Source organism: Numenius arquata, chromosome 8 (genome assembly GCF_964106895.1).
Source record: "Numenius arquata chromosome 8, bNumArq3.hap1.1, whole genome shotgun sequence".
NCBI lineage: Eukaryota > Metazoa > Chordata > Aves > Charadriiformes > Scolopacidae > Numenius > Numenius arquata.
The window spans coordinates 27,191,210-27,215,209 of record NC_133583.1 but is presented as its reverse complement, the minus strand read 5'-3'; the positions used below and the strand labels follow the sequence as shown (position 1 = coordinate 27,215,209).

The 24,000-nt window shown below is 42.5% G+C and overlaps 1 protein-coding gene across 1 annotated transcript in view; it reads right to left on the bottom strand.

Moving 5' to 3' along the window:
* The window catches only part of PHAF1 (phagophore assembly factor 1), a 32,558-nt gene extending 11,343 nt beyond the window's left edge, over positions 1 to 21,215 (bottom strand). Inside the window, exons 1-7 of the mRNA XM_074152144.1 lie at positions 21,094 to 21,215; positions 16,005 to 16,087; positions 12,039 to 12,122; positions 8,658 to 8,701; positions 8,284 to 8,363; positions 3,865 to 3,959; positions 1,071 to 1,168 (exon numbers count right to left, since the gene is read on the bottom strand). Coding sequence (XP_074008245.1) covers positions 1,071 to 1,168; positions 3,865 to 3,959; positions 8,284 to 8,363; positions 8,658 to 8,701; positions 12,039 to 12,122; positions 16,005 to 16,087; positions 21,094 to 21,157 — 548 coding nt within the window. The 5' untranslated portion in view covers positions 21,158 to 21,215. The remainder of the gene's footprint in view (positions 1 to 1,070; positions 1,169 to 3,864; positions 3,960 to 8,283; positions 8,364 to 8,657; positions 8,702 to 12,038; positions 12,123 to 16,004; positions 16,088 to 21,093) is intronic.
* Between the last annotated feature and the right edge of the window lie 2,785 nt (positions 21,216 to 24,000).

Sequence of the window (24,000 nt, the reverse complement as noted above, 5' to 3'; positions counted from 1 at the left end):
CTGTTAGTTTGTATACGCTCTGTAAAATTCACTTTTCTTATGTGAATTTCTCCTCTGTATGAATGACTTGAGCTAAAAGTCAGGGTTTGAGCTCTCACACACACCACGGCCCCACGCGACAATTAGTGCTTTCACTGAAGCCCACCAAGTCACAAATAACATTTTTCTGAAGTGCACTTATATCTAATTAGGAGACAATGTCTGCATAAACAAGGTTCCCTCCCTTCTGAGCAGCGATCCACAGATGTGTTAATCTTCCCTTAACATTAAAACACAATCGGTCTCTGCAAAAATTACCGCCTTATCAGTTTGAGAGGAAGAATTTGCAGAAGTCCTTTCACTTTTTCCTAGTAAAAGAACCTCAGACAAAATGTTTTTAGAAAGAGCAAAACATCAGATGTTGTACAATAAATTACTGCTTCAGAGAATGCAGAATACAACACTATAGAAAACATTCACCATATCAAAATAAAACTGTTCCATTAGTATTAAGGCATGAAGATTAGTTTCCTCAGAGTAGTCACATAACTGCAAATATATTGAATATATTGTATACATATGGCTCAAGCCTGAAAATATGTATTTTATTATTTTTGCATAGTAAAAGAGTTTAAGACCCTTGGTTGCCATGATGTACGTAGTACCGATACACTACAAAACGACTGAGTGCCTACACCAAGTTTGATTTGCCCAGGGAGAGGTCCTTAGTATGCAAACAAGATCTAGAGTAAGACAAGCCGAACTGCATCTCTTACTAGATTCACTACATTTCCTCCTTTACTTAATGAATTCGTTTTCAGGTCAATTGAATTAATCTACTACAGCTGAGCCAACCTGATCTTAGAGCAATGTACATCAAACCAACATTTGATCATAAGGTCTGAGGACAACGCCCATGGAAATTTGAGAGAAGCAGGTATCTAAAGGCGTTCCGCATGCTACCAAAGTCATAGGAGACTCAAACTGAACTCAAAAACTAGGTATATAAGATTATAGCTAGCATTCGCAAGGCCCTAAAGAAATGAGTTGGAAAAAGTACATTCTAAATGATTGAACCAGCATGTACATACTTGGTATCCTGCAAACTGTTTCCGTTGTAGATGTACATACGTTTCACAGTCGCACCGTGTGGAATTTGCAGAGAGGCTAGACCATGGGCAAAGTTAGGCTGTGGAGGTACAAAATCACTCGTTAGGTGACACAGTAGACACTTCAGGTCAAAGTTACAAATTGCATTAGAAATACAATTAGAAATACAATTTCTACTTACCGATTCAGATAAATCTCTAGCCAAAGACATGGGAGAGGAAAAAAAAAGAACAACAACAAAACCAACCCTACTAGATGGTGTTCATTTAATTACACCACTCTTGGATTCCCAAGCTGGGGAGAAACACTCACTATGTTTATCCACCAAAAGATGGCACTAGTCTGACAATTAGCCACGTGCGTATTGATAATTCCAGTCTTCTTGGTTTGATCACCGGCAACTAGCAATATAAGAATATTTGTACTGATATGCTGTATTTAAGTTCTAAGAAATAGGCTATCCTAAAGGTAGAAATGCTTTTTTTCTCTCCCACTGCATTAATTTCAGCCTTTTAACATTTTTGCTAGTTTGTAAAATGCCTTTCTCTGATGAAAACCTATTTAAGGAATGAGTCTCTGTTCTGCTCTCCTTATCACCACATTCTTAAGCATATTCTTTGGATAGGGATTTTGAGCATTCTCGTCAAATAGAAAGTCAAATTCATTCTTTCATTGCAGTAAAAGCTTAATTCTTTCAACTTTGAAGATGACAAGACCTTTCTTCAACACTATCAACATACGATGGTGGCGTTGGACGAAAAAGGAACTAACTTTGCCACAAGCAGGCAACAATAACAAGATGCACAAGATACAAACCATTATCCTGGTCTACTTTAGCAGGACATCCCATGAGATAAGCACAAAAAGCTATTCTTATAAAAAAAAAATTAACCCAGAGCGATAACCTTCATTGCTGTAGGAATTTAGAAGCAAATTGCCAAAACCTAACGAATCTAGAGATGCCCTGATTTCCATCCTGAATTTGCCCACAGCATGACCACATGAAAACACAGGTTTCTAACATAGTCTGACTTACGATTCCTTAAGTCATATTAAGATTCTGATAGTCAGATAAGGCTGACTTAAGATTCCTCCTAATATCATAGCAACAGAGAAATCTTCTCCAGAGCCACGGAAGAGCCTGAGCCATATATGCCTCTTCTCTTAACAGAAACGGTGTGAGTAGGTTTTCATGTGCTCCTCACCTACGGTTTCTTACGAGCTATATAAAAAACCCAAGGTTTCCTTCAGAGTTTTTTCATGTCCACAAGCAGAGATCACACTGCTTTGCTAACTAGTTTAGCATTCCTGTGTGTTCCTCTCCGGACTCGAAAGATTTTGACACCTTCAAATTTCATTTCACTCTTCGTTCAGCCTTTCCTAACACTCCTCCCTGAAAGGCTGCACAAACAATAGTTTTCTTCCCTCTGAACTGTTTCACACTACTCTGTTTTCTAAACTATCCTAACTATTTCTACCTATTTCTAAGTCCTGGGGAAATTTCACCTCTCACTCTGTGCAAACAACATTTTACTAACTAATTTGAACAAGTGGATGAAAGACTTTGAGAAAGCAAAAATAATTTTCTCCACTGTTCCGGCAGCTAAAAAGAACTGAATCATCATACACACAAAGCATATTTAATTCAAGCTTTCTGTAAGTACCCCTAATTATTTTCTTAGTTAAACGAACCACGTACCAAAACAAGACACACAGATGCAAGGGCTAAAATCGATTCTAGCGATTTTATCTTAACATCTTTTCAAAATTTCGGGATGGCAATCAACTTTCTTAGCAGCTCAGCCATTTCATTCATAAATGCCCTGGGAACTCTTGCATGAAAAGCAACTACTCTTTGTTGGGACATTCCTTCTGTTCGGCTCACTAGGTTTCTATTTACCTTCCAATATTTCTGAAACGCAACTGACCTTCACTACTGCTAAATAGTAACTTCCCCTGGTCACCCCCTGTCCTCTCACATGTCAAAACACACCTCCTGAAGTACTAGGCTGGGACATAAAAACATGTTGGTTGATTCTTCCCACTTTGTTTTGGTTCTTTAGATGCTCTTTTTCATTTTAATACTATACACCACGCATTCTTTTTAACTGACAAGCGTAGGTAATACAACCGAGAGCATTTCCATCCTCACACAAAACAAGTTATACATACATTTTCTTTTAGAATAGGTGGAAATCACAGAAGGCCTGATCTTGTTTCCCCTATAGACAGCGATTTCCAAAGATTTCAGAGAACACAGTTCAATTATTCAGTAACTCATCGGAACATTTGGTGAATACGCAAATAGGCATTACAAATAAAGCTCATTCATCGGGCTTTCTAAAAGCACTCTTACTGAAGGACACTTAAGATGAAAACATATTTTATGAACTCTATCCTAGTTTAGTTGCATTATGCCTTTGATGAGATTCAAAAATATCTGATAAAAGAACAGCCTTCCCGCAGATTGCTTAATATTCACATATTTGCATAGACAGCGCTCATATTTTTAGAAGACTCTTTTCAACAGCAGAATTGCTAGTCCCAGTTCACGATGCAAGCAAAACCTCTAAGCATATGCCTTCTACTAAAAGGAAGAAAGTTTTTAACTTCTAAATGATTACGTAGCATAAATAAGAACACAACCGAGGAGTTAAAATTCTTTCCAAATTACTGGCTTCTTTTGCTTGCAGGCGAGACATGCTGTAGGTGATATTTTGCAAGTACTGTAGAGGCAAAAAAAAGACTATCCATTAACTAAGAATGGTTGCTGACCTCGTACTTCGGAGTTTCAGTCCAGGAGTCTAACTGAAAAGAAAACGACAGTCCTCTGAAATTGAGGTGAAAGAGTTGCTCAGCTGAATTATACACTAAAAAGGAAAAAAGAAAGAGAACAGTTACTAAAATAAAGTAAGAATCCTTCAGTTTAAATCTAAGAGCACTTCCATCACCCTCAATGAACTTACTACATCTCAAGGGGCGGGAGGAACATGATTACACAGGACAGTAAGGGTTTTCCTTTTAATTTGTTGTGGTAGAAACACAGCAGTAAGAGAAACCTTGGATTCATTAAAGTGAGAGTTGCCTATGTAAGCCTGCAGGCACCAACCTACCCCTAATGATACAATTATACAATGTCACAATTATACCTTAATATACCTAAAGTAGTTTAAACAGCTACTATTAGTACGAAACAATTCTGTTCATTGTTCTGTGAAACGCTTGTAGAATATCAACCAGTAAGTCTTTTAGGAAGATGTGCCCAGAACACTGATAAATTCCATGTTTCACACCAGTGGGAAGTACGTTCCCGAGTGGGAGCTTACAGGTACCTCCCTGCCACTTCCACCTCTCCTTCCCAAGAGGAGCTCCAGCGTGCAGTGCTGGAATAACACGGCACCAGGAGGAAATGATTCAGACATGCAGGTCCTAGGCTGTTTGACTAAAAATAGTATCACCAGAAACACCAAACCCATCAGTCAGCTTTTAGGAAGTGCAGAAATAAATGAAGACACGTGCAGACTTCCAGCTGTCACCACGTCACGAGACGTCCTGATTTATTGCAATAAATTGTACATCATCAACTATAAACAGCAATAAAAGTCACCCCAGTACCTAACAAGACATAGCGTTTTGTGAGACTGTGGAAAGCTTAAAAACAACCCCAGGAGACTGGGAGAGCTTGGGAACAGTTTTGAGACTGATGCTACCAAACATCAACCTGTGCCCAGTAGCCACTGGGGGAACACAGTGTTCTTGTAACACACCGAAGCTAGCTCATTTGCAAAACAGTTTGAAAACAGCAGAGGCAAAAAAAAACCAATAAAGAAACTCCTTTATTCCATTTTACCAAAGGAAATTGGTTCAATATTCTTTTTTCTTCTTATAATTTTATATTTAAGATGACAGGGCAGAGAGGGAAAATGCATATAAATACATATTATTGTTTTTTTCCCCTCCCACAAAGTGCCTTTCAAATGTTCAACTTGAAAGACGTGTCACAAGATATCCAGACAATGCCAGACCGCCCAGGATAGAAAAATAATAGTTGAGCAATAACCATTAAGTTTTCAAAAGTCATCCTTTGCCTTTTCTGCACAATGTGCTGGTTAAGAGCATTTTCCCTGCTTGTCACTCAAAGGAAAACGTGTGGGGAGAGAGGGAAATGTTTTGATCTGGAGGAAAATTACACAAATCTCTCTCATGTGATAAATTATGATGCATCTTTTCCAAAGCCCACAGCCAGCTGGAGAAGTGTTTTTCCCCTAGTCATGCCAAGTGTGATATCTGATTATATAAATCGCATCAGTTCCTATCCCCTGCAACATTTGCTGATGTTTAGGCTTAAAGGGCAAGGAAAGTTTTCATCCTTAGGAAGTTCTCTCACGTGTCCCTCAAGACCATAAGTCACAACCATGTGACTGAACAAGGTAAGCATTTATTTTATTTTATTTACGACACAGGTACCCTGCTGAATAACTTTCCTCAAAATTGCTGATAGAAGCAAAAAGACTCTAGGTGAAGGAAGAGGAGAGAGACTGCCTTCCAGGAAAGCAGCAGAGTGTGACCAGCTGGAAAACGTTTCTGTAAAGCAGGACAGGACAAAGCCACCACCACCTGCAGAATGGACACGGTTCTGACAAAAGCAGAGGGAGATCCAGAAGTCAAGTCTTCCTGATACCAAACACAAGTCTTTCCTGGCACCCCAGGGGAGCCTGGGCAACCTCTGAAGTCTCCAAGAGCTACAGAGCTAGAAGACAGGACCTCCCCATCCCTGCCAGGCCACTGGGGCAGGAGGGAAGGATGGGGTTTTTTTCCTTCTACCTTATGACTCCAGTTGAACCCCAAAGCCCTGGCTGAACCCCGTTCAGCCCCTGCTGAACGGCACTTCGGCAAACAGCCACATCCACGAGGGCTCAGAACAGGATGTGATTTCAACAGCCCCACTGGCAAGAGCAAGCGCTCCCCAGCAGGAGGGCAGGTCAGAGAATCATGGAAATGTGGGAGAAAAATCTTGGCTTGGGGGAAGCTATTGACCTCCACAGTGGTCATATTTCAACCAGCCCCATGACAAAAATACTACAAAGTTTCAAACTAACATTAGCCAAAAAAAGTAATGAAGCTGCTTGCGATTTTCCTGATGACTCTTCTTTTTTAAAACCACTGCTTTGGCAAAACCAAAAATGCTCACTGAAGGTCGGTTTCAACACAAACCCATTGCTAACCTTTTGAAATATGTTCTGAAACTATCACTGTATCCTGTTGCAGGAAAGCTCTGCTGCAACCACCTGGGTTTTAAAGGAAAGGCAACATTTTGTTTAAATTCTAGTGGAGGTCAACACAGAGATAACCAACAAAGTACTTTCAAACTTTTCTTCTATGGGACATGAAGGCACCATCATCACCCTTCCCCACATGCTGAAAACTACGGTGGTTTTTTGCCTTTTCTGTTCCAGAAAGCAGAAAGGAAAAAGAAGAATTATCAAAAACTTGCATTGCATAATACAGTTCAAAGTGTTTATGACAGGCAGTTAATATAGAGAATTTACTTCTGCTAAGTAGGATGTTAATGGAAGATACTGAACTTCCAGTGAGGAAACTGAATAAGCAAATTCACTAGTGAAATAGTAATATAGGCCAACATTTTAATAAATACATTTTCATATCTACGTGTCACTGGATAAAAAGATGTTATGAAAAACTATCATCGGATGAAGCAAGTGTGCAAGTTTTCTTAATTGAATATGATAGGCGCACAGTAGCTGGCAAATTCAGCACAAGGACAGGCTGTGCCAAGTAATGCTTTTAAGTGCTTGCATACAATTTTATGCAGTAATAAAACACGCTATCGGTATCACAAGCCATGCTTATAGCTGGGTATTTATTTTTATGGTTCATAATATTACAATTTTGCAAATATTTGCAAATAAACTATTGTCGCAGAACAAGCCAAACAGTCTGGTACATACTATTTCCATAATAGCTAACTATAGTTCTCAGAGTTTCTGCCTAAGAGGAAATGTTAAGATCATAACCTAAGTGAAATTTAAAAAGGCTGATTCTGGTCCTTGGAGCATTATGGCTAGAAATCCTCCAGGCTTCATTTATCTCAACCTGATATTCATCTACTACAGCAGGCTTTTATGCCACATGACCCTCCACAGTTAATAAATCCTGCTCTGTAATGTGCAAGAGCTTGCCTGCGGAGAACAGGGACAAAAAGACTGGATATGTCACCGCCATCAATCACAAAGAACGCCAGCCTATTTGGGATCAGCCCAACTACTGCAAACAGACTGGGTTAAGCTAAAAATAGGAAATGATGCTCCAAAAAGAGTATCTTGCCTATATGGAGTTAATCTTCTCTCTTGTTATACCAGTTTGCGGCTCTGTTTCTTGAAGGTTCCACACCAGTTTAATTATAAATATCCTCTTCAAAGTTTCACCACTGACTTACTTTCATCACCAAACCCCCAAAATACACTCTCCATTTTCATATGTAAACAAGGAGCTTAAAGATAGTCTTTTTCCTGCTACAGAGCTGGTGAACAGCCAAGTAGCTGTGCAAGAGTCAGAATGGGCTCAGCCAGGTTAATTAAACTTGTCCCGGTTCTGGTCATGCTGCACGTAGGCTGACTCCACACCTCCCCAGCGCTCCCAGTAACAGGAAGCGGACTCAGGGAGATGCAAGGCAGTCACACACGGGCTTGGACTTCATCCTGCCCTAGCAGGGGTATAAGGACAATCTCAGAGCACGGAGCCTGAACAAACAGTCCTGGCCAACTCCACAGAGAGATCAGCTCCGATGTCTGCATGTTCATGGTATCCTCAATCCCTAAGGCCACTCGAGAGCTGACCATGCATAAGAATGTGTGAAAACAACAGCATCAACAGTAAAGCTCACAGTTTTCTGGTACTGGCAGCTCAAAACAGATCATTAATGACATCCGAATACATCATTCTGTGCCAATGACTCTCTGCCTCACTCTTTCACTTAAAATCACAATAGAACCTGCAGTACATTTTACATGCTATCCCGTCTACAAGAATAAGACCATTCCGGAACACATCTTCAGATCATTTGACTACAGAAGCGCCTACACATTTTGCCAGGCAGACACACAGGAAAGGGCTTCCTAGAAAGAAGTCTGTCAATTCGGTATGTTTCTGACTCTCAGAAATACTTCGGCTTACCTCCTGGATGCGTTGCTCCAAACGACTGATCAATTTGTTCTATGGTTGGAGCAATTGCCTGAGAGTTAAAGTGGACACCACTGAAAAAGAAAACAAAATTAATCTGCCTTACAGATATTGAATGGATGCTACAAACATTTACTAATGGCAATACCACATTTAAATTGGAAGAAGTCTCCAAGACTTGAAGAAAAGAGTAAACCGGTAATTTAACCAAATGCTATGTTCAAGAACGGGTAGTTATCTACATTTTTTTTGAAGCTATTTTGTTTTTTTAACAAGAATGATTGAGAAAATAAATTCAGGATTAAAGAAAAGAGAGAAACCAGTCACTGTAATCATGAAGAAATCATGGGAGATCTTAAATCACTTACCAATATTTTAACTTCACCTTAGTCAAGTCATAAACTTCAATCACCTGAAACAGAGGAAACAAACATTACTGTACTTCACACGTTTTTGCAAATCGTTAAAGAGGCAAATTCTTGTCAAAAAGCAAGACAAGCTAGTGCTGAAGAAATCCCATGCAGGGTAGCAAGTCCTAGCGTTGACTGCACTGTTTCAATTTTCCAGCTCTTTTTCTAAAGGAAAAGATGAACAAAAAAGCAAAAGCAAGTAGCGGCATTCCATTTCAATACCACCTAAAAAGACACGTAGCAATCTCTGAGATCATTACCGAAGGTAATCAGAAGAGCAGCCCACAAAGAATAAGAGCGAGCCATAATACCTAGTTCTGATATTTATTAAATATTTTAGACCTCGCTGAATATTCCAAGGAAGTCCCCTCTCTGCAGATAGTATTAGGTATGGATCCTTTGTTCTCAATATATTCTGCATACGTGCAGCTGAGATTGATTTCATATGATTTTTATGTGACTGTTACTGGATCCTGAGGCTAGATCGGGCTGTAAGCAGATAATTTTTGGTGACTAACCATGGTCAAACACAAGCTTCTTCCACCCTATGTGCGTGTTCCTGTGTCAGCAGGAAAAGGAAAATATGGAGAGCACATCATAACCGCTGTAAAGAAAAGGTAAAGTGCTTTTTGTTGCTTTGTATAATCCTCCGACAAACCGCCGGCAGATTCAGAAAGGACTCTCTTCAGCTAGACAACAAAGCAGAATTCCACAGGGAGCTTGCTACCAAATGTGGCTTGAAAGCCTAAAAATATCACCAGCTAGGAAGGAAGTCTTGGTTTTGGGAGATGCCTGGGAAATAACCCCAAATAAAATAACTTGCAAGGCTCAAATCGCTATTAAAAAAAAAAGACAGCCACCCCAAGCCCCCCAACATTTAATGGTATGCTCTTGACTCATGAAAAGTTGGAAGAGTTCTCTGAAGCACTTTGCCTTCTCCTCCTCCTTGAAAAAAGGGAGGAAACTTTTCAGGAACACTGCTATGGCTTTATTCCTGCACCAGCGTCTTTGTGTCTGTCAAGTCTTTCTATTTCAGTAGCCTGCGTTTTAATCTCTTTTTCACAACCAAATAGCAAGAGCGTATTAAAAAACAACATACAAAGCAAAGAAAAAAATGCATCCTGGTTTTTCCAGATTTGCTGCTGCTGAGCAACACTGAAAACAGAGTCGTACCATCTATAAAACAGGCATTACTTATTCTAGACTACTCTTTAACAAGTCCCATTGCTCACTTCAGAACTGACCCCATAGAATTTCTTCTGTAAAGCTTTCTGAACACTTTTACTAGTGTCAGTTTTCATAGCATTGTATGCATTTACACAGCTTTACTCTTCATAGTTCAAACAAACAGAAGGTACCACTACACTACTGAATCACAACATACCAGAAGTGATTTGTTTTTCCTATTATTATATATTTCAAACCTAAAAACAAATACCAGAAGGGTTTGGTTTTTCTATTTTATCTTCAAAACAAATTGGGGAGAAAGTAGAGAAGAAAAGCTCTGGCGTAGTTCTTAAAACACAGGGTGTTAAAATGACAAAGCCAGACCCTCAAAAACTGTCTGGAGTGAAGAGACACAGCATTAGTTACAGCACTTCAAAAAACACTACAAGATTGCGACATTCCGAAAAACACCAGTAAGCAAGCCATGTCCCTAAAGTGATTATGTTTTGAGTTCAGACTTCTTAAGAATTAAATATATTTCGGAAAGACTGCATACAGCAAGTGCTTACACTGATGAAGATCCATCTGACAAAGAGAATTTTCAAGATACTCTCTTGAAAACTGTAAACTCACATACACAATCTGATTAAATTCTAAATCTCGACCAAAATGAAAGTCCCATTATTACAGAATGACTTCATGAACAGAAACTTCCATAAGGCAATTAAAAATTGACATCTGGAAAAAAACAAGTGCTCAGCTGTCCTCCACCGGAGCTCAATTTGCACGGAAAACTGTTCTCAAAAATAGGTATTCTTATAGTTAATATAAAAGATACTTTTTAAAAGAAAAATACAAGCATATTATGGCATTACAGGTTACTACTAGAGAAATACGTACTTCCAATAATTACTAATTTGGGTTGCTATTCATTTAAAGCATATAAAGAGCTCAAATTTCAGCTGATAGCACACAGCTACACTCTTACACACATTTTTCGGATAAAGCACTAGGCTGATATTTTGCTGCTCGTTTTACTGGAGCCATGAGTGAGTAAGAGGAACAAGGCTACCACTGTTCCAACATTCGAAAGTATGGATGTGAGCACAATATTTCAGACTTATGTAAAGGGTGAGCATTCACTTTTTTGACACCATCACATTTAACCCCACACTTCTGCTTTCAAACGTTAAATAGCAGGGCAGTTATAGCAGTCCACTCTCATCCAATTAGCACAATCAACACCCCAGCACTGTGGTAAGCAATTTATACACTCCAGGTGAGAACCACACTGACAATTGTTCAGCACAGCCAGTCCTGCCAAAAAGGCCCATGCTGAATAATTAAGAAGTTACATGCAGATACTTAAGATGTTTCAGTTAAGAAAGCTTTTCAAAATTTCCTACTGATCTAGTCATCTCTCTACAGCCTCACAGCAGCCCATTCAGTATGGATGAACCACACCACTTTCGTAACAGAGCTTTTGTGACCATAAATGCCACAGGAGGTTAGCGACCAGCCTGCCCTTTATTTTGCATCTTAACTACACCAAGCATCCTAGAGAGGCAGCTAAAAACTTGGTCACCTAAAAGCACAGCTGTGGAATTGCTGGGCTGAGGATTTCGATCACAGAGATAAAAGCTCATCCAGAACAAACTGTGAGGTGATGCCTCCTGCACTCAACGACAGGCCTCAACATGGCTTTCTGGGAGAAATTGTGCACTCATGGCCACACAAGAATGAACTTAACTCAACTGAAAACTAAGAATAGGAGGAAGCAAGTTTGTTTTCAAAAATAAAATGTCAGGACAAATAAAGGAACAGCTTAGGAAAACACAACACTGTCCGGTCTGCATTAAATAATGATCTGATTTCAAATCCTAGGCTTAGCTTTAGTTGGCCTTTGGCAGCTTCTGGTGCATCTTGAGTGAAGACAGGCAAGTGAGATCGCACTGAGCCATCCTGGTCCTGTGGCACCTTACAGTCCCCAGTACAATGTTAAAGTGTCTTAATCCTATAAACTAAAATTTAACCCTCAAACCAAAGACACTGCAGTTCATTATCACAAGAGAGCACTAGATATGGCAAGCTAAACGTATAGGACCCCATACTTAATAATGCTTTGTTAAGTGTCACTATCTGCTAGGGCTTTGTTTTGCAATGCTTTATTACCTTAAGTCTCTGATTGAAAGCATCAAACAGCAGTTTGATTCCATCCTGAGTCAGGTTAAGGATGAGGTCATGGCTAAGAGGTGACTGGAAAACAAAAAAAAACAACTGTTAAGGCTTTTAATTTCAACACCTCTTTGTTAAGATAAATAGCATTGTAAAAGTATAAATTGGTTACTCTGGAAAAACAAAATTGCCTAAGAAAACAACCACTTGTTCAACAAATAAGCATAACAAAAACACATTTGGCCAAACCTCTCAACCCTCTCAGTTTATTTATGAAAAGAAATAGAAGTGTCTGTGTGAGACCTGCACCCTACAAGAACTCTCAAAGGATAGCTGCCCATTACTTTAAGGGGGGAGGGAGGGAAGAACCACCTTGAAAATTAACATTCCAAGTTTAGCATCAGAGAGATCATGCAGGGACAGCCTGTTGCATTCTTGGCACACAGAAACAGCCCGTCTCACCAGGCCTTGCATCAGAACCAAGCGCACACTCGACAGAAGGACGGTGAGAGGGCTTTCCACTTCCAAAATCAAAGAGCATCACAGTCTTTTTCAGGCCTCAAAAGGAAGGCTTCAGACTCTTACGTTGTGAATTTAGGTTTCCTTAGTTACCGTGAATCATAACAAGGAAAGGCTTAATTTGCAGTCTGCTGGAGTCACTAGGAGACATTCCACTGGCTTCACTGGTGTCTGTACAGGCTCTGCGCCATCCCCGTCTGCTGCGACACTGGAAGCTGCTCACGCCCATACCGGTACAATCCAAGCACAGCCGCCAGTTGGCCCTAATTCAGCTATTTGATCCTGTACCATCTAAAGCACATTTGCTTCAAAAAGCTCTATGCTCCACAACTGCCTCCTCAGAGCAGAAAAGAGGCTGAAGGACAGGCAGGCAGCAATATCCATGCCCTAGAATTGCACCAGGCAGTCATCTAGCAAAAGACAGAATGGGGATGGGACATCTGGGGCACATACAGGCTTCTAATGCAAGTCACCACATCATACAGACCTCTTTATGAATTAAGCATAAGCTATCTTAAAAACTGTTATTCCCCCTCCTTGCTCTACTGGAAGAAAGTCTGTTTTGACTGTCACAAGTCTAATTTTCATCCTAAATTTTCTCACCTCTTTGTTCTCACACCAGCACCGTCTTGTAGCCTGGATACTTTCTGTGCATTCTCACGTGCGTCTCCCATCCCTTCCCAAACCATACCTTTAAATGATCGGATTCTAGATTTCACATCGCTAGGTCAAAACAAGCCCCGGGGCTTTCAATCTCCTGCGATGCAGATTTCCCATTCCCCTTGATCACTCCTGTAGCTTTTCCTGCACTAGGTTCAGTTCAAGCTCATCTTTCTTCAACACCAGTGATATGACATGTAAGATTCTAAACGAAATCTTCACAGCGCCTTGCGCAACGGCATCAATACTTCACTACTGCTGGCAAACTTTTATGATAGTGTGTAGAATGGAAGCAGCGCCGCAATATGGCTGTGAGCCTGAGCCAAAAAGGTCTAACGTTGATCCTGATGGTCTTTTTTAAAATCCCTTATAAATCTAATTCAAAAAAGCTACAGGTAGAGCAAAAAAAAAAACAAACACATGCTGCGTTACACTTAAATATACCAACTGAGCTCTTCTGGTACGGGATATGCTCTGCATCTCACTGGTTTCCAAGCAGAATTTTCTTAAAGTTATTCTAAAATTGATGAGGCTATTACAAGTACTTTTGAGTGGGTGAAAAAAACGCCCACAAACATCTGAGGAAAACCTTGATAATTATTATAGCCAATAGCTTCTATTTTACACTGGCATATTTTCTAATAGAAGAAAAGTTTCAAGGGCACAAATTTAGTTCATGGGACTTTTAAGACACAAAATAGAACCTCATGTATGAAAGATGATGCCAGGAGGCAACAGGAGGGTCCTCCCTGAAGAAAGGAACTCATATGTGCAGTTCACACCACTAATCTTCATAAAGCTGCAGGAAAAACTGCTATCACTGAACAATCCCATCAACACGAATCTAGAGGAAGAAGCTTAGGAAAACCTACAAAGGCAATTAAATACCCCAATTAAGCTGACCAAAAAGGAGTTTAAATTCTTTAGTCACAGAGAAGGATTCATCAAGCTTTTCTGGCACACTTTGGGCATCCCATTTGGGCTCAAAACAGAGCCACGGGCAGATCTAATTGCATTTATTTGTCATATAAAGTTTTGAAAGAAAACTCTCGACTGCAGTTCCAGGATCAAAAAAAGTCAGTATTTTAGATGCAACAACTTTAAATAACATTTGACCACTGTGCTCAAAGGCATTATTTTAGAATGTAAGGAAGGAAGACAAGAAGGCTGTTCAAGTGTGATTTAACTAGGTAAAACTTGTTCATGAAGTTTGTGTAAAGCTTTGAAACTTCGAAGCACTGCAGCAACATCTCTCTGTGCCCAGCTGCTAACGAAGTGCGTGATGCTCTGCATGAGGGTGAGGATAGAGCCAGAAGGTCAACTGCAGGCCCCAAGAGGCACGTGGAAAGAATCACACCCCAATATCGGCACTGAACTGGAACAATATACAGAAAAATATCAACATAACTATTCCACAAAGCTGAGAACTACTATTTTGTTGGACTATGCAGCTGTTAAAAACACCTTTACATTTATTACCATTTGGGGGAGAAAAGCCCTGAGAATAACCCCTGCAGAGACAATAAAAATTCAGTGTATGCGGTCAAGCACAATTGTAGTCATCCAAGAGGTGCAAATAGCTAAGCAGTGTTTATCTTGCTTTCTAGCACTGGACTGCTCATCCTTCTGTGATTCTACAAAACTGAGAGGAATGGGGATCTCATCGGTTACCTAAACAAACCTAGAAATAATTCTGGAATGCTCTGGGGTAAGAAAAAAACCAAGAAACTTCTAAAGCATACAAAAACCAAGGAATGCATTCAGTGCCAGATGGATGATCCCATGCATTAAGTACAAGGAGCTAGATTTTTCAATTTGCAAAGTAAATATTCAGCCATCGTAAACCCCATAAATCTACATATTGTCAAACAAAAAAAGATAACTCATTTAATTACATGAAATATGTATCCAGCAGTAAACGCCAGAGCCAGGCTTCTTCCTTAGCCATTCCGTATTCACTGTGAATGCCCAAGACCTCAAATCGGTATTTTGATACAAATTGAAATTCTAGCAAACTTTGCCTTTTTCCTGATGCAAAAATCTACAACATTTGAATATCATCTCCTGATTAACATGCACTTCGCACAATATACATTTGGAGAGTCACACTCCTCCTCTTGTCCCATCTCCTCTTCCCTTCCATTTCCTTCAACGCAAAAGTGGGTATATAACATCTTTTATTTGATATAGCAGAAAGGTTTCACTTCTGGTCCCCTTTTTGATGGAAGTCAAATGTATTGGGAACTAATGAATGTTTGGTCATGAAGAACAATTAAGACATCTATAGCTGGTTTAATTTACTGCATCCACTTTCTGCAGACAAAATTGCAGATCCAGAGAGGAAGCGTGGAAGCCTTTTGAGTGGGTTCATCACCACTAAACCAAAGATAAAAGCAGCAAGTAATGAGTAATTCAGTACTTCAAAAATACTGCAACGCTTGACAACGATATTGTAAAGAGACTAGAACTAAAGTATCCAGGTAATTACAGAACATGTCCCTTCTTAAAAGAGAAACAATACTACCCCCACCACCGCACACATGAAAGCGCTACCTGTTAAATCACTGCACTGCACTGAGGACTACAACACTTGATGTGAAACTGTTATAAAAGCTACCCCTCTGATGTGGTGGCAATAATTTGGTATAATTCAATTTCAAGTAGCTCCGCCATTCATACAACACGTATGTTAGCACGACAAAGTATCATCATACCCCCTAACGCCTTAATGCTGGACACAGCGAGGTGTATGACCCCAGAGAGGCCAGACCCTGCACTACTCACCTGCTCACTGTAGAGAACCTGGACGTTTTTGATAATGCGACAGTGCTTCTGAAGAATTGCTACAGCCTGAGCCAACGGCATTCCTGTAAACAGAAACAGTGGCATTTCTTCAGTTCAGGGACCGACTAACAGTATTTTTTAACAGAAAGGTTACAGATGAGGTAAGAGAGCTGCCATCAGCAAACAGTACATTACAACAGAAAGGTATGCAATCAACAAATAAGCCTACTTGACTCAGGGTATAAGCACAGACCTGTTCTTTGAAACAGAGAAGTCATTGTTTATCTACCAGTTCGTTCGGCCTATATGAAAAGTATCCCTAGCCACAAAATTAACCTGCAAAGTTCAGGTAGAAAAAGCACAGATCTTTCTACAATCCACGTGCAAAATTTTCTACTTCTTGGGGGTCAACAATCCAATAACAGATAAAACAGCCTACACCAAATGCCACTAGAGCTGCCCAGAGTGTTCTTACGCACATGCAGTAGACTCCCGGACTGCATTTTATGGCATAGCCTTTATCGGGCTTGATAAACTACCGAGCGGTCGTACAAGCCAGATACAAATATTAAAACGGAGCAGTGATTTTCCTTAGTCCTACCACTGACACCACTACACTTGTGTCAAAGAAGGAACTTTATCTTCTCAGTTTACAGACAAGATAAACATGCCAGACAATTTGGTTTAATTGAAATAATACACTTAATAGACATTCACCCTCTAACATGATTTCAAGGGTGCTATTTCTTTTTTCTTTTTCCTTCAGCGCACATCTTATCTTTCCAGCTATAAATTTGTGGAAGTGGAATGAAACAGCTGATTCCGCAGAAAGAACAGCACCAGGCCATCTCATCCTTTATCACACTTAAAACCTTTGTTGCCTTTCCAAATGAAACGTGATCGTGTTCCTGAATTCAAAGCAGGCATCTATAATAAAGGGAGGTTATGAGCTCATAATTGTGAGGTTTTATTTTCCTACTAATTGCTGCAAGTCAATTTAGATTAGTTATCTGACATTGGTATTTACACCCCTTGCCCCGTTCTTGTCTATTTTAGACTTCAAGAAAGTTGCCTTGATTAGGTAAAAATTTACCACAGGACCTTACGCTTTTATTGAGGTGACAGTTCAGGCACTCAAATTTTTAGTTACTAGCTACCCCTCTCAAACTCAGACTGTACATCATGTTCAAAAGCACCTTTTAAACATCATCTACAGTACCAAACCAAGAAAACTCCCTCTCTCTCTCTCCATGTGCATGTATATATATATATATACACACATATATATATATATATATATATTTCACACACACAGCTAGATCACCGTAGGGATCACTTTCAGGTAATAGTAGCATAACACTAAAAAAACCCAAAAAACCATTCTTTTCACTGTCGCACTGTGAAAAGTTCTTTTTCACACACATTCTTTTCTCTGTCGTGCCCATACACTGCAGCTTTTCTGCAATTAAGAAATAAAGTTTTGGCAGAACAGTCTCATAAATCGGAACTACAGTGATTCAATTTGTAAGTACCATATAGAAATGTCTCCGTAAAATTGTTTTTCACATTAATTTTCCATATTAATTAATTAATTTTCCATAATCCTGGAAACAATTTTTTTTTCTTTGCAGCTAGAAAATATAGACCAGAAGATGATATAAAATCACAAAGAATAGTTATTATTTTAATAACGGTAATAAAATTAAAATGCACAGAGCCACAATAGAGAAGCCTGTTTCCTATTATCTAGGAAGCAGCAGTTGCCTTGTAGTCTAAGCAGCTGAGTTTTAAAAAGACAGTTATTATGTATTAGATAATATTTTCAAAATGGAACAGAAACATAAATAACAGCAAGAAGCTAAGATCAAAGCCGCTGCTGTAAAAGTTTCACATTTCTTAACCTAACAAAAGCTATGATTCCAAAAAAAAAAGTAGTAAAGGTGATTTAAAACTTTAAAAACGATTTTCAAAGTCAGTATTTCTAGGAGACTTGCAGAGGTAAGACCGTTGTTTTTTTTTTTTTAAAAACCTAAGTGGCAAAGGCAGAAGCAAAGCCAGCGAACAAGCTGGCAGAATCTATACACTGATGGCAAGTGTCAGAAGTAGGTAAGGTTTCAGTAAAAAAAAAAAAGTATGTGGTTAAAAAAAAGTGCACACAAACACGAAGTTCAGTCTGTCGTCCGATGTAAACTGATGCAATCTTGGGCTGGTAAGTGTGCAAACAGATGGCTCATGTGACTCTCTTACTCAGAGCTTTCTCAAGCTGCGAGCAAACGGACATAGACTAATTTTGTTCAGTTTTCAGCAGCCGAGAATCAAGCAGGTTTTGCCATGCAGCTGTGAGCGGTGACTTAAGTTCTCCGACCTAAAAAACACGTGGAGGAGCCAGTATCCTCCCTCTGCCTCCATTAGCAGAGAGCCAAAGGAGGAGTAAAGAAACTGGGTTATTTTTCTCCACCCTTCTCACACACACACAACACCCCCTTTTCCTCAACATTCGTCAGCCTTCACAGGCAAAGAGGGAAAACAAAGAATTCTTTTTCCCCTGCTCATCAGTCAGGGGGAACGGGGAAGCAACCGTGGTTTCCAGCATATCAGGCAGTCAACCAAAAGTGAGCCATGGCAAACAACGCCCACAAAGACCAGCGCTAAGTCTCTCTTATCGCAGACTTTTCCCTTTTCTAGATGCTGGAGTGATACGAGCGGCACAAGACGCTTCTCTCATATACGCTGGTCATGGACAACATGGCTCGAAGCATTAGCCCATGCTAAGTCTATGTGTCTTCAAGGGGAGCGAGGTAGAGGAGTGAAGAAAGATTCATAGAGAAGAATTACAAAAAAAAACCCCGAAGAGAAGACAAATCATAACACATTAAATAAAGAGAAGTGAAACTTCGTAGGAAAAGAAAGTATAAAAAGCAAGAAATGCAAGTGTGCCTTAGAAATTATACATCTCAAATGCTAATAATAGAGCTATAGGCACTACCGAACAAGTATTTAATTGTTCTCCTTTAAAAAAGCAGGAGTGTAGCCCAAGAGGTGCAGTGAGACAGGTATCTAATTGAACGCAAAACTCAGCCTTGGTTAAATTTTTTATGCTCTGGTCACACAGTGAGTCAACACTAGAGCCAGAAACAGAATCCAAAAACTCATGTAAAAAATTTTCCTGGCATTTCCCCCTCAGTCATCTCCATTGTGGGCACACCACTGGAAGCCGGAGTCAGCAACAGTTCAGGAATACTGCCACTCGCTCTGCTGAGAGCGGATCTAAACAAACCACGAGTGGAATACCGCTGGCAGCCAGAAGCCCATTTACACCGGCGCTTCCAGCCTCGCCACCACCAACACAGCTGAACCAGCTTTATCAGCAGGGGCCGTTTTCATACAATATCGCTAGCACCAGACAAAGTTGAAGTATCTTAATACCTAGTCAGCCTCCTGCTCTATACCAGCAGGTCATGCTAATTATATATTAGATGCATCACGTGGTAGCTATGTTTACTCCAAGAATTGCAGCTGAGTTTCCTCCCTCTCACACCCATGCGCGTGTACGTACACATAGAGGGAGACATGGGATATAATTTTAACCATGAGATTGCATTAACGGGCTTCTTTGGGGGTTCTTGGCAAAACAAAAAACATTTTCCCTCTTCCCTTTTTTTGTTTTTATAAGGAGAAGGGAGGGAAGCCGGTACCATTTATTTCTGAAGATTGTCAGGGTACACAATTCGAGATTGCGTTTCTTTTCAGGTAATATGGGCACTGAAGGATCGTGGAAGGCGACACAGAGCTGGGAACACAGTAACGTGCCAGCGGTACAAGGAGATCACCGAGATTTCAAGGGTGGGACCTGAGGTACTATAATTAGCCTCCCAAAGCCATTCTAACGCTCCCTGTAACCATCAAGTTGTACTTGACTCGGAATTCACAGCGGCATAAACAGCCCTTTGTGTTTGATGGGTTTCACATAAACAACTCCACGTCACAGCACCGCTCCTCTGGTGTGACCCAAGTTCATGGAAGCTGCGTAACAGTGCTTTTAAGGAACACTTTGTCCCCCTGCTGTCACAGGTGACAACAGCAACAGCAGCAGAAGTGTAATTCAAGTTCTGGCAAATACAGACGGCTGCCACACACAGCCCTGTTTACATCAGCCAAACTATCACTACCATTAACTGTGCTTTAGGCAGAGCAACAGCAAAGATGGAAAACTGAGAGAAAGAGCCCGGGGCTGATATCCCAAGCAATCACTCAGAAAATGCAACAGCTATGATATTTTCTGAGAGGTTTAAGGACTACCAATATCTGCTCAAAAAACACAGGTCATCTGAAGAATCTATACCACCCGAGTTACATCTAAGTGCCCTCAGCTGAGCACCAGCCAAATTTCCATCAGCTGGGGGAAAGTTCTCTCTCATCACAGTACACAGAGCAATGACTGCTAAGGAAGGACCTCTCTGAGAGACAAAAAAATAAGAATGATTAAGGGGGGAGGAGGGGGAGAGAAACACTTGCTATCTAACCCTGAGAAAACCTCTCAAAAGTTTACTTTCTCCACTATAATGTCGCAATCCAGCAACGACACAAAGAAATTGTGAAACTCAACTACCGATATTTACAAAGGGTTTATACGGAAAAGCACAGTTTTTATGCCAAGCATTAGTGCACAGCTGAAGATGCTGGTATCACCTGACATATATTCAGGTGACAGTCAGTGAGCCCATTCACGCCTCCTTTTAGGACTGAGTTAAAAAAAGAATACTAGTTTAAGATGGCAAGCCAAAAAGAAGGTAAGCAAGTAGAGGAAAGCACACAAGCTGATAAACAAAGCACAACTCGGCATTCAAAAGCGAAAAATGAGACTATATGCTATAAGGGAACCCTTAAAGCTCATACATCAGTATTTTAAGTGACAGAGAAAAGTGAGTTTTGACTCTCTTTCCCTTTCACTCCTGCAACTCCCTGAAAGCGTTAGGAGAAGCCTTATGATCGCGAGGGGACGCGAATCCTCCCTGCTCACACAGATGGGGCAGCCAGGAGAGCTCCGGGGGGGGGAGGTGGGAAAACACACACACAGAAGCACACTTACCCAAGGTGAACTCCCATTGCTCGTTCCCCAGAGACCGCTCGGGCACCACCTCCAGATCTAGCATTGGCTCAGGTAGCGCGGAGGCCGCGGGCTGGCACGGCGGGTCACCCGGTGGCAGGGCCGGACCTCTGAGGGAAGCGGGAGGGGAAAGAAGCTGCCGACCTGCGCCCCGGTGTGTGTGTGTCCCACCCCCCCAGCCCCTCCGGCGGCCGGCGCTGAGTCACACCGCAGCCCGCCGAACCCGGGCACCGGCACCACAGCGACCAGCCCCCCCCACCTCATCGCCTCACGTCCCCGCTGCCCGCCACCCCCCTCAGCACCTCCCCCCCCACACACCCCCGCCCTACCCGGGGCCTCCACAGGGCTTGGGCAGCCGTCCCCCCCAGGGGAAGGGGAGCCTCGTCGCTGGGCCCGGAGGCACCGAGGGCGGCCCCCGTCCGCCGGAGGACGAGAATAGAAGGGGGAAGGGAGGGGGGGGTTGTGGCCCGGCCCCCCCCCCCCGGCGCGGCGGGGCTGCGACTCACCTCACTTGCGGCTGCTGAAAAAGTGCTTTGCGGCTGTCGTCAGGCGAGCCCGCGCGCGGGGCGGGGAGGAGGGCGGCGGGGCGGGGCCAGGGGAGGCGCGCCCCGCCCCCAGGCCGTGGGGGAGAGGGGAAGGTGGCGGCCTGGGGAGGGGGAGACCTCAGGTTCGAGTCCCGCCGCGGGAGGGTGCGGGTAGTCCTGGGGGTGGTGGGGACAGCCCCACTGCCACCCCCCGTCCTTGTCTCCAGACGAGTGTCAGGCCTACAATGCAAGTTCTAGTTGTACCGTGTCACAGACCACCATGGTAAGGTCGGGGTTAAAAAAAAAAAAAAAAAAAGAAAAACAGCAACAAACCCAAACCAACCCGGTTGCATCCTGTTTTTCCGGTTGAAAGGCCGGGGTGTGGGAAGGAGCGGAGGAGAATTAGTCAGAGACACGAGCGAAGGTACCTGAACAAGCACAGGAATGACTCAGGAAGGAAGAAAGTCTTAAGGAGGTCATTGGTCTTGCAATGTTGCTTGAGAAAACAAGGGGGTCACCACCCAGAGGGCTGTGGTAGCCAAATCCTGAGCTTTTTTTCCGCCCTAAAGAAGTCCAACCCCCTGCTCACCAACCCTCTGGGGGGGTGATCACCATACGTGAACCGCTTTGCTCAGACCCAGAAGACCCCACGTGCTGGCATCCACGCAATGAGTGAGGATAGCGGAGCTCTCCCAAGAGGCTGAGATGCTCCCACCTTGACGATCCACCACTGCTTTGGACACCCCACAGCAGACCACCACCCAGTGGAAGCTTGATACAAGATGAATGGCACCAGGTCAAGCAGGGAATGAAAAATAAACATGGCAAAACCCACGGGTAGGGACTGGTGCCAGCTTTGTGTGAAGCGACATGTCTGCTGGAGTGGGGCTGCACTGGTGACAGAAAAGTCAAGAGAGTCCAGAGGGTTTGGAAGTGGCTGTAATTCCTTCTGCTGGCAGGTCGGGGCACCAGGAGGGGCAGGGAGCGGTAGGAGAAGCATTTTTCCCCCATGTTTATTGGAGGGTGGTAGCAGAAAAACCTCCCCTTGGGCAATACCTGTCTCCCGTCACCTCTCCTCTGCTGCATCCTTCGGGGCGGTGATGCTCTGTCCTGGCTTGACCCCACCATCAGCCGCTGCCCAAGTGCCGCAGCCCACATGCCCACCATGTCTCCCAGGAGGTCCGCAGCTCATATTAAAAAAAAAAAAAAAATTAAAAAAAAAAAAAAGAGAAAACCAGCAGATATAAATACCAACAGGTGCAGTCACACCTCTTATTTCCACGGGCAGACCATGCCATCGCTGGCAGGGGCAATCAAAGCACTGAAAAAGAAATGCCCGTCTCATTTAACAGAATCACATGGGGTTGGAAGGGACCTCTGGAGATCATCCAGTCCAACCCCCCCTGCCAAAGCAGGTCCACCCAGAGCAGGTTGCACAGGAACGTGTCCAGGCAGGTTTTGAATGTCTCCAGAGAAGGAGACTCCACCACCTCCCTGGGCAGCCTCTTCCAGGGCTCTGCCACCCTCACAGGAAAGAAGTTCCTCCTCATGTTTAGGTGGAACTTCTTATATTCAAGTTTGTGCCCATTTCCTCTTGTCCTGTCCCTGGGCACCACTGAAAAAAGACCAGCCCCATCCTCCTGACACCCACCCTTTAAGTATTTATAAGCATTAATCAGCTCCCCCCTCAGCCTTCTCTTCTCCAGACTAAAAAGACCCAAGTCCCTCAGCTTCTCCTCATAAGAGAGATGCTCCAGGCCCCTCATCATCTTTGTAGCCCTCTGCTGTACCCTCTCCAGCAGTTGCCTGTCCTTCTTGAACTGGGGAGCCCAGATCTGGACCCAGTGCTCCAGATGGGGCCTCACCAGGGCAGAGCAGAGGGGCAGGATGACCTCTCTCGACCTGCTGGCCACACTCTTCCTGATGTCCCCCAGGATGCCATTGGCCTTCTTGGCCACAAGGGCCCATTGCTGGCTCATGGTCATCCTATTGTCCACCAGGACTCCCAGGTCTTTCTCCTGAGAGCTGCTCTCCATCAGGTCAGCTCCAACCTGTCCTGGTGCAGGGGGTTATTTCTACCCAGGTGCAGCACCCTACACTTGCCCTTGTTGAAGTTCATCAGGTTCCTCTCTGCCCAACTCTCCAGCCTGTCCAGGTCTCACTGGATGGCGCCCCAGCCTTCTGGTGTGTCAGCCACCCCTCCCAGTTTTGTATCATCAGCGAACTTGCTGAGGGTACATTCCATCCCCTCATCCAGGTCATTGATGAATATATTGCAGAGGACTGGACCCAGTACTGACTCCCTGGGGAACACCACTTATTACAGACCTCCAACTAGATTCTGTGCCCCTAAAATCACGACCCT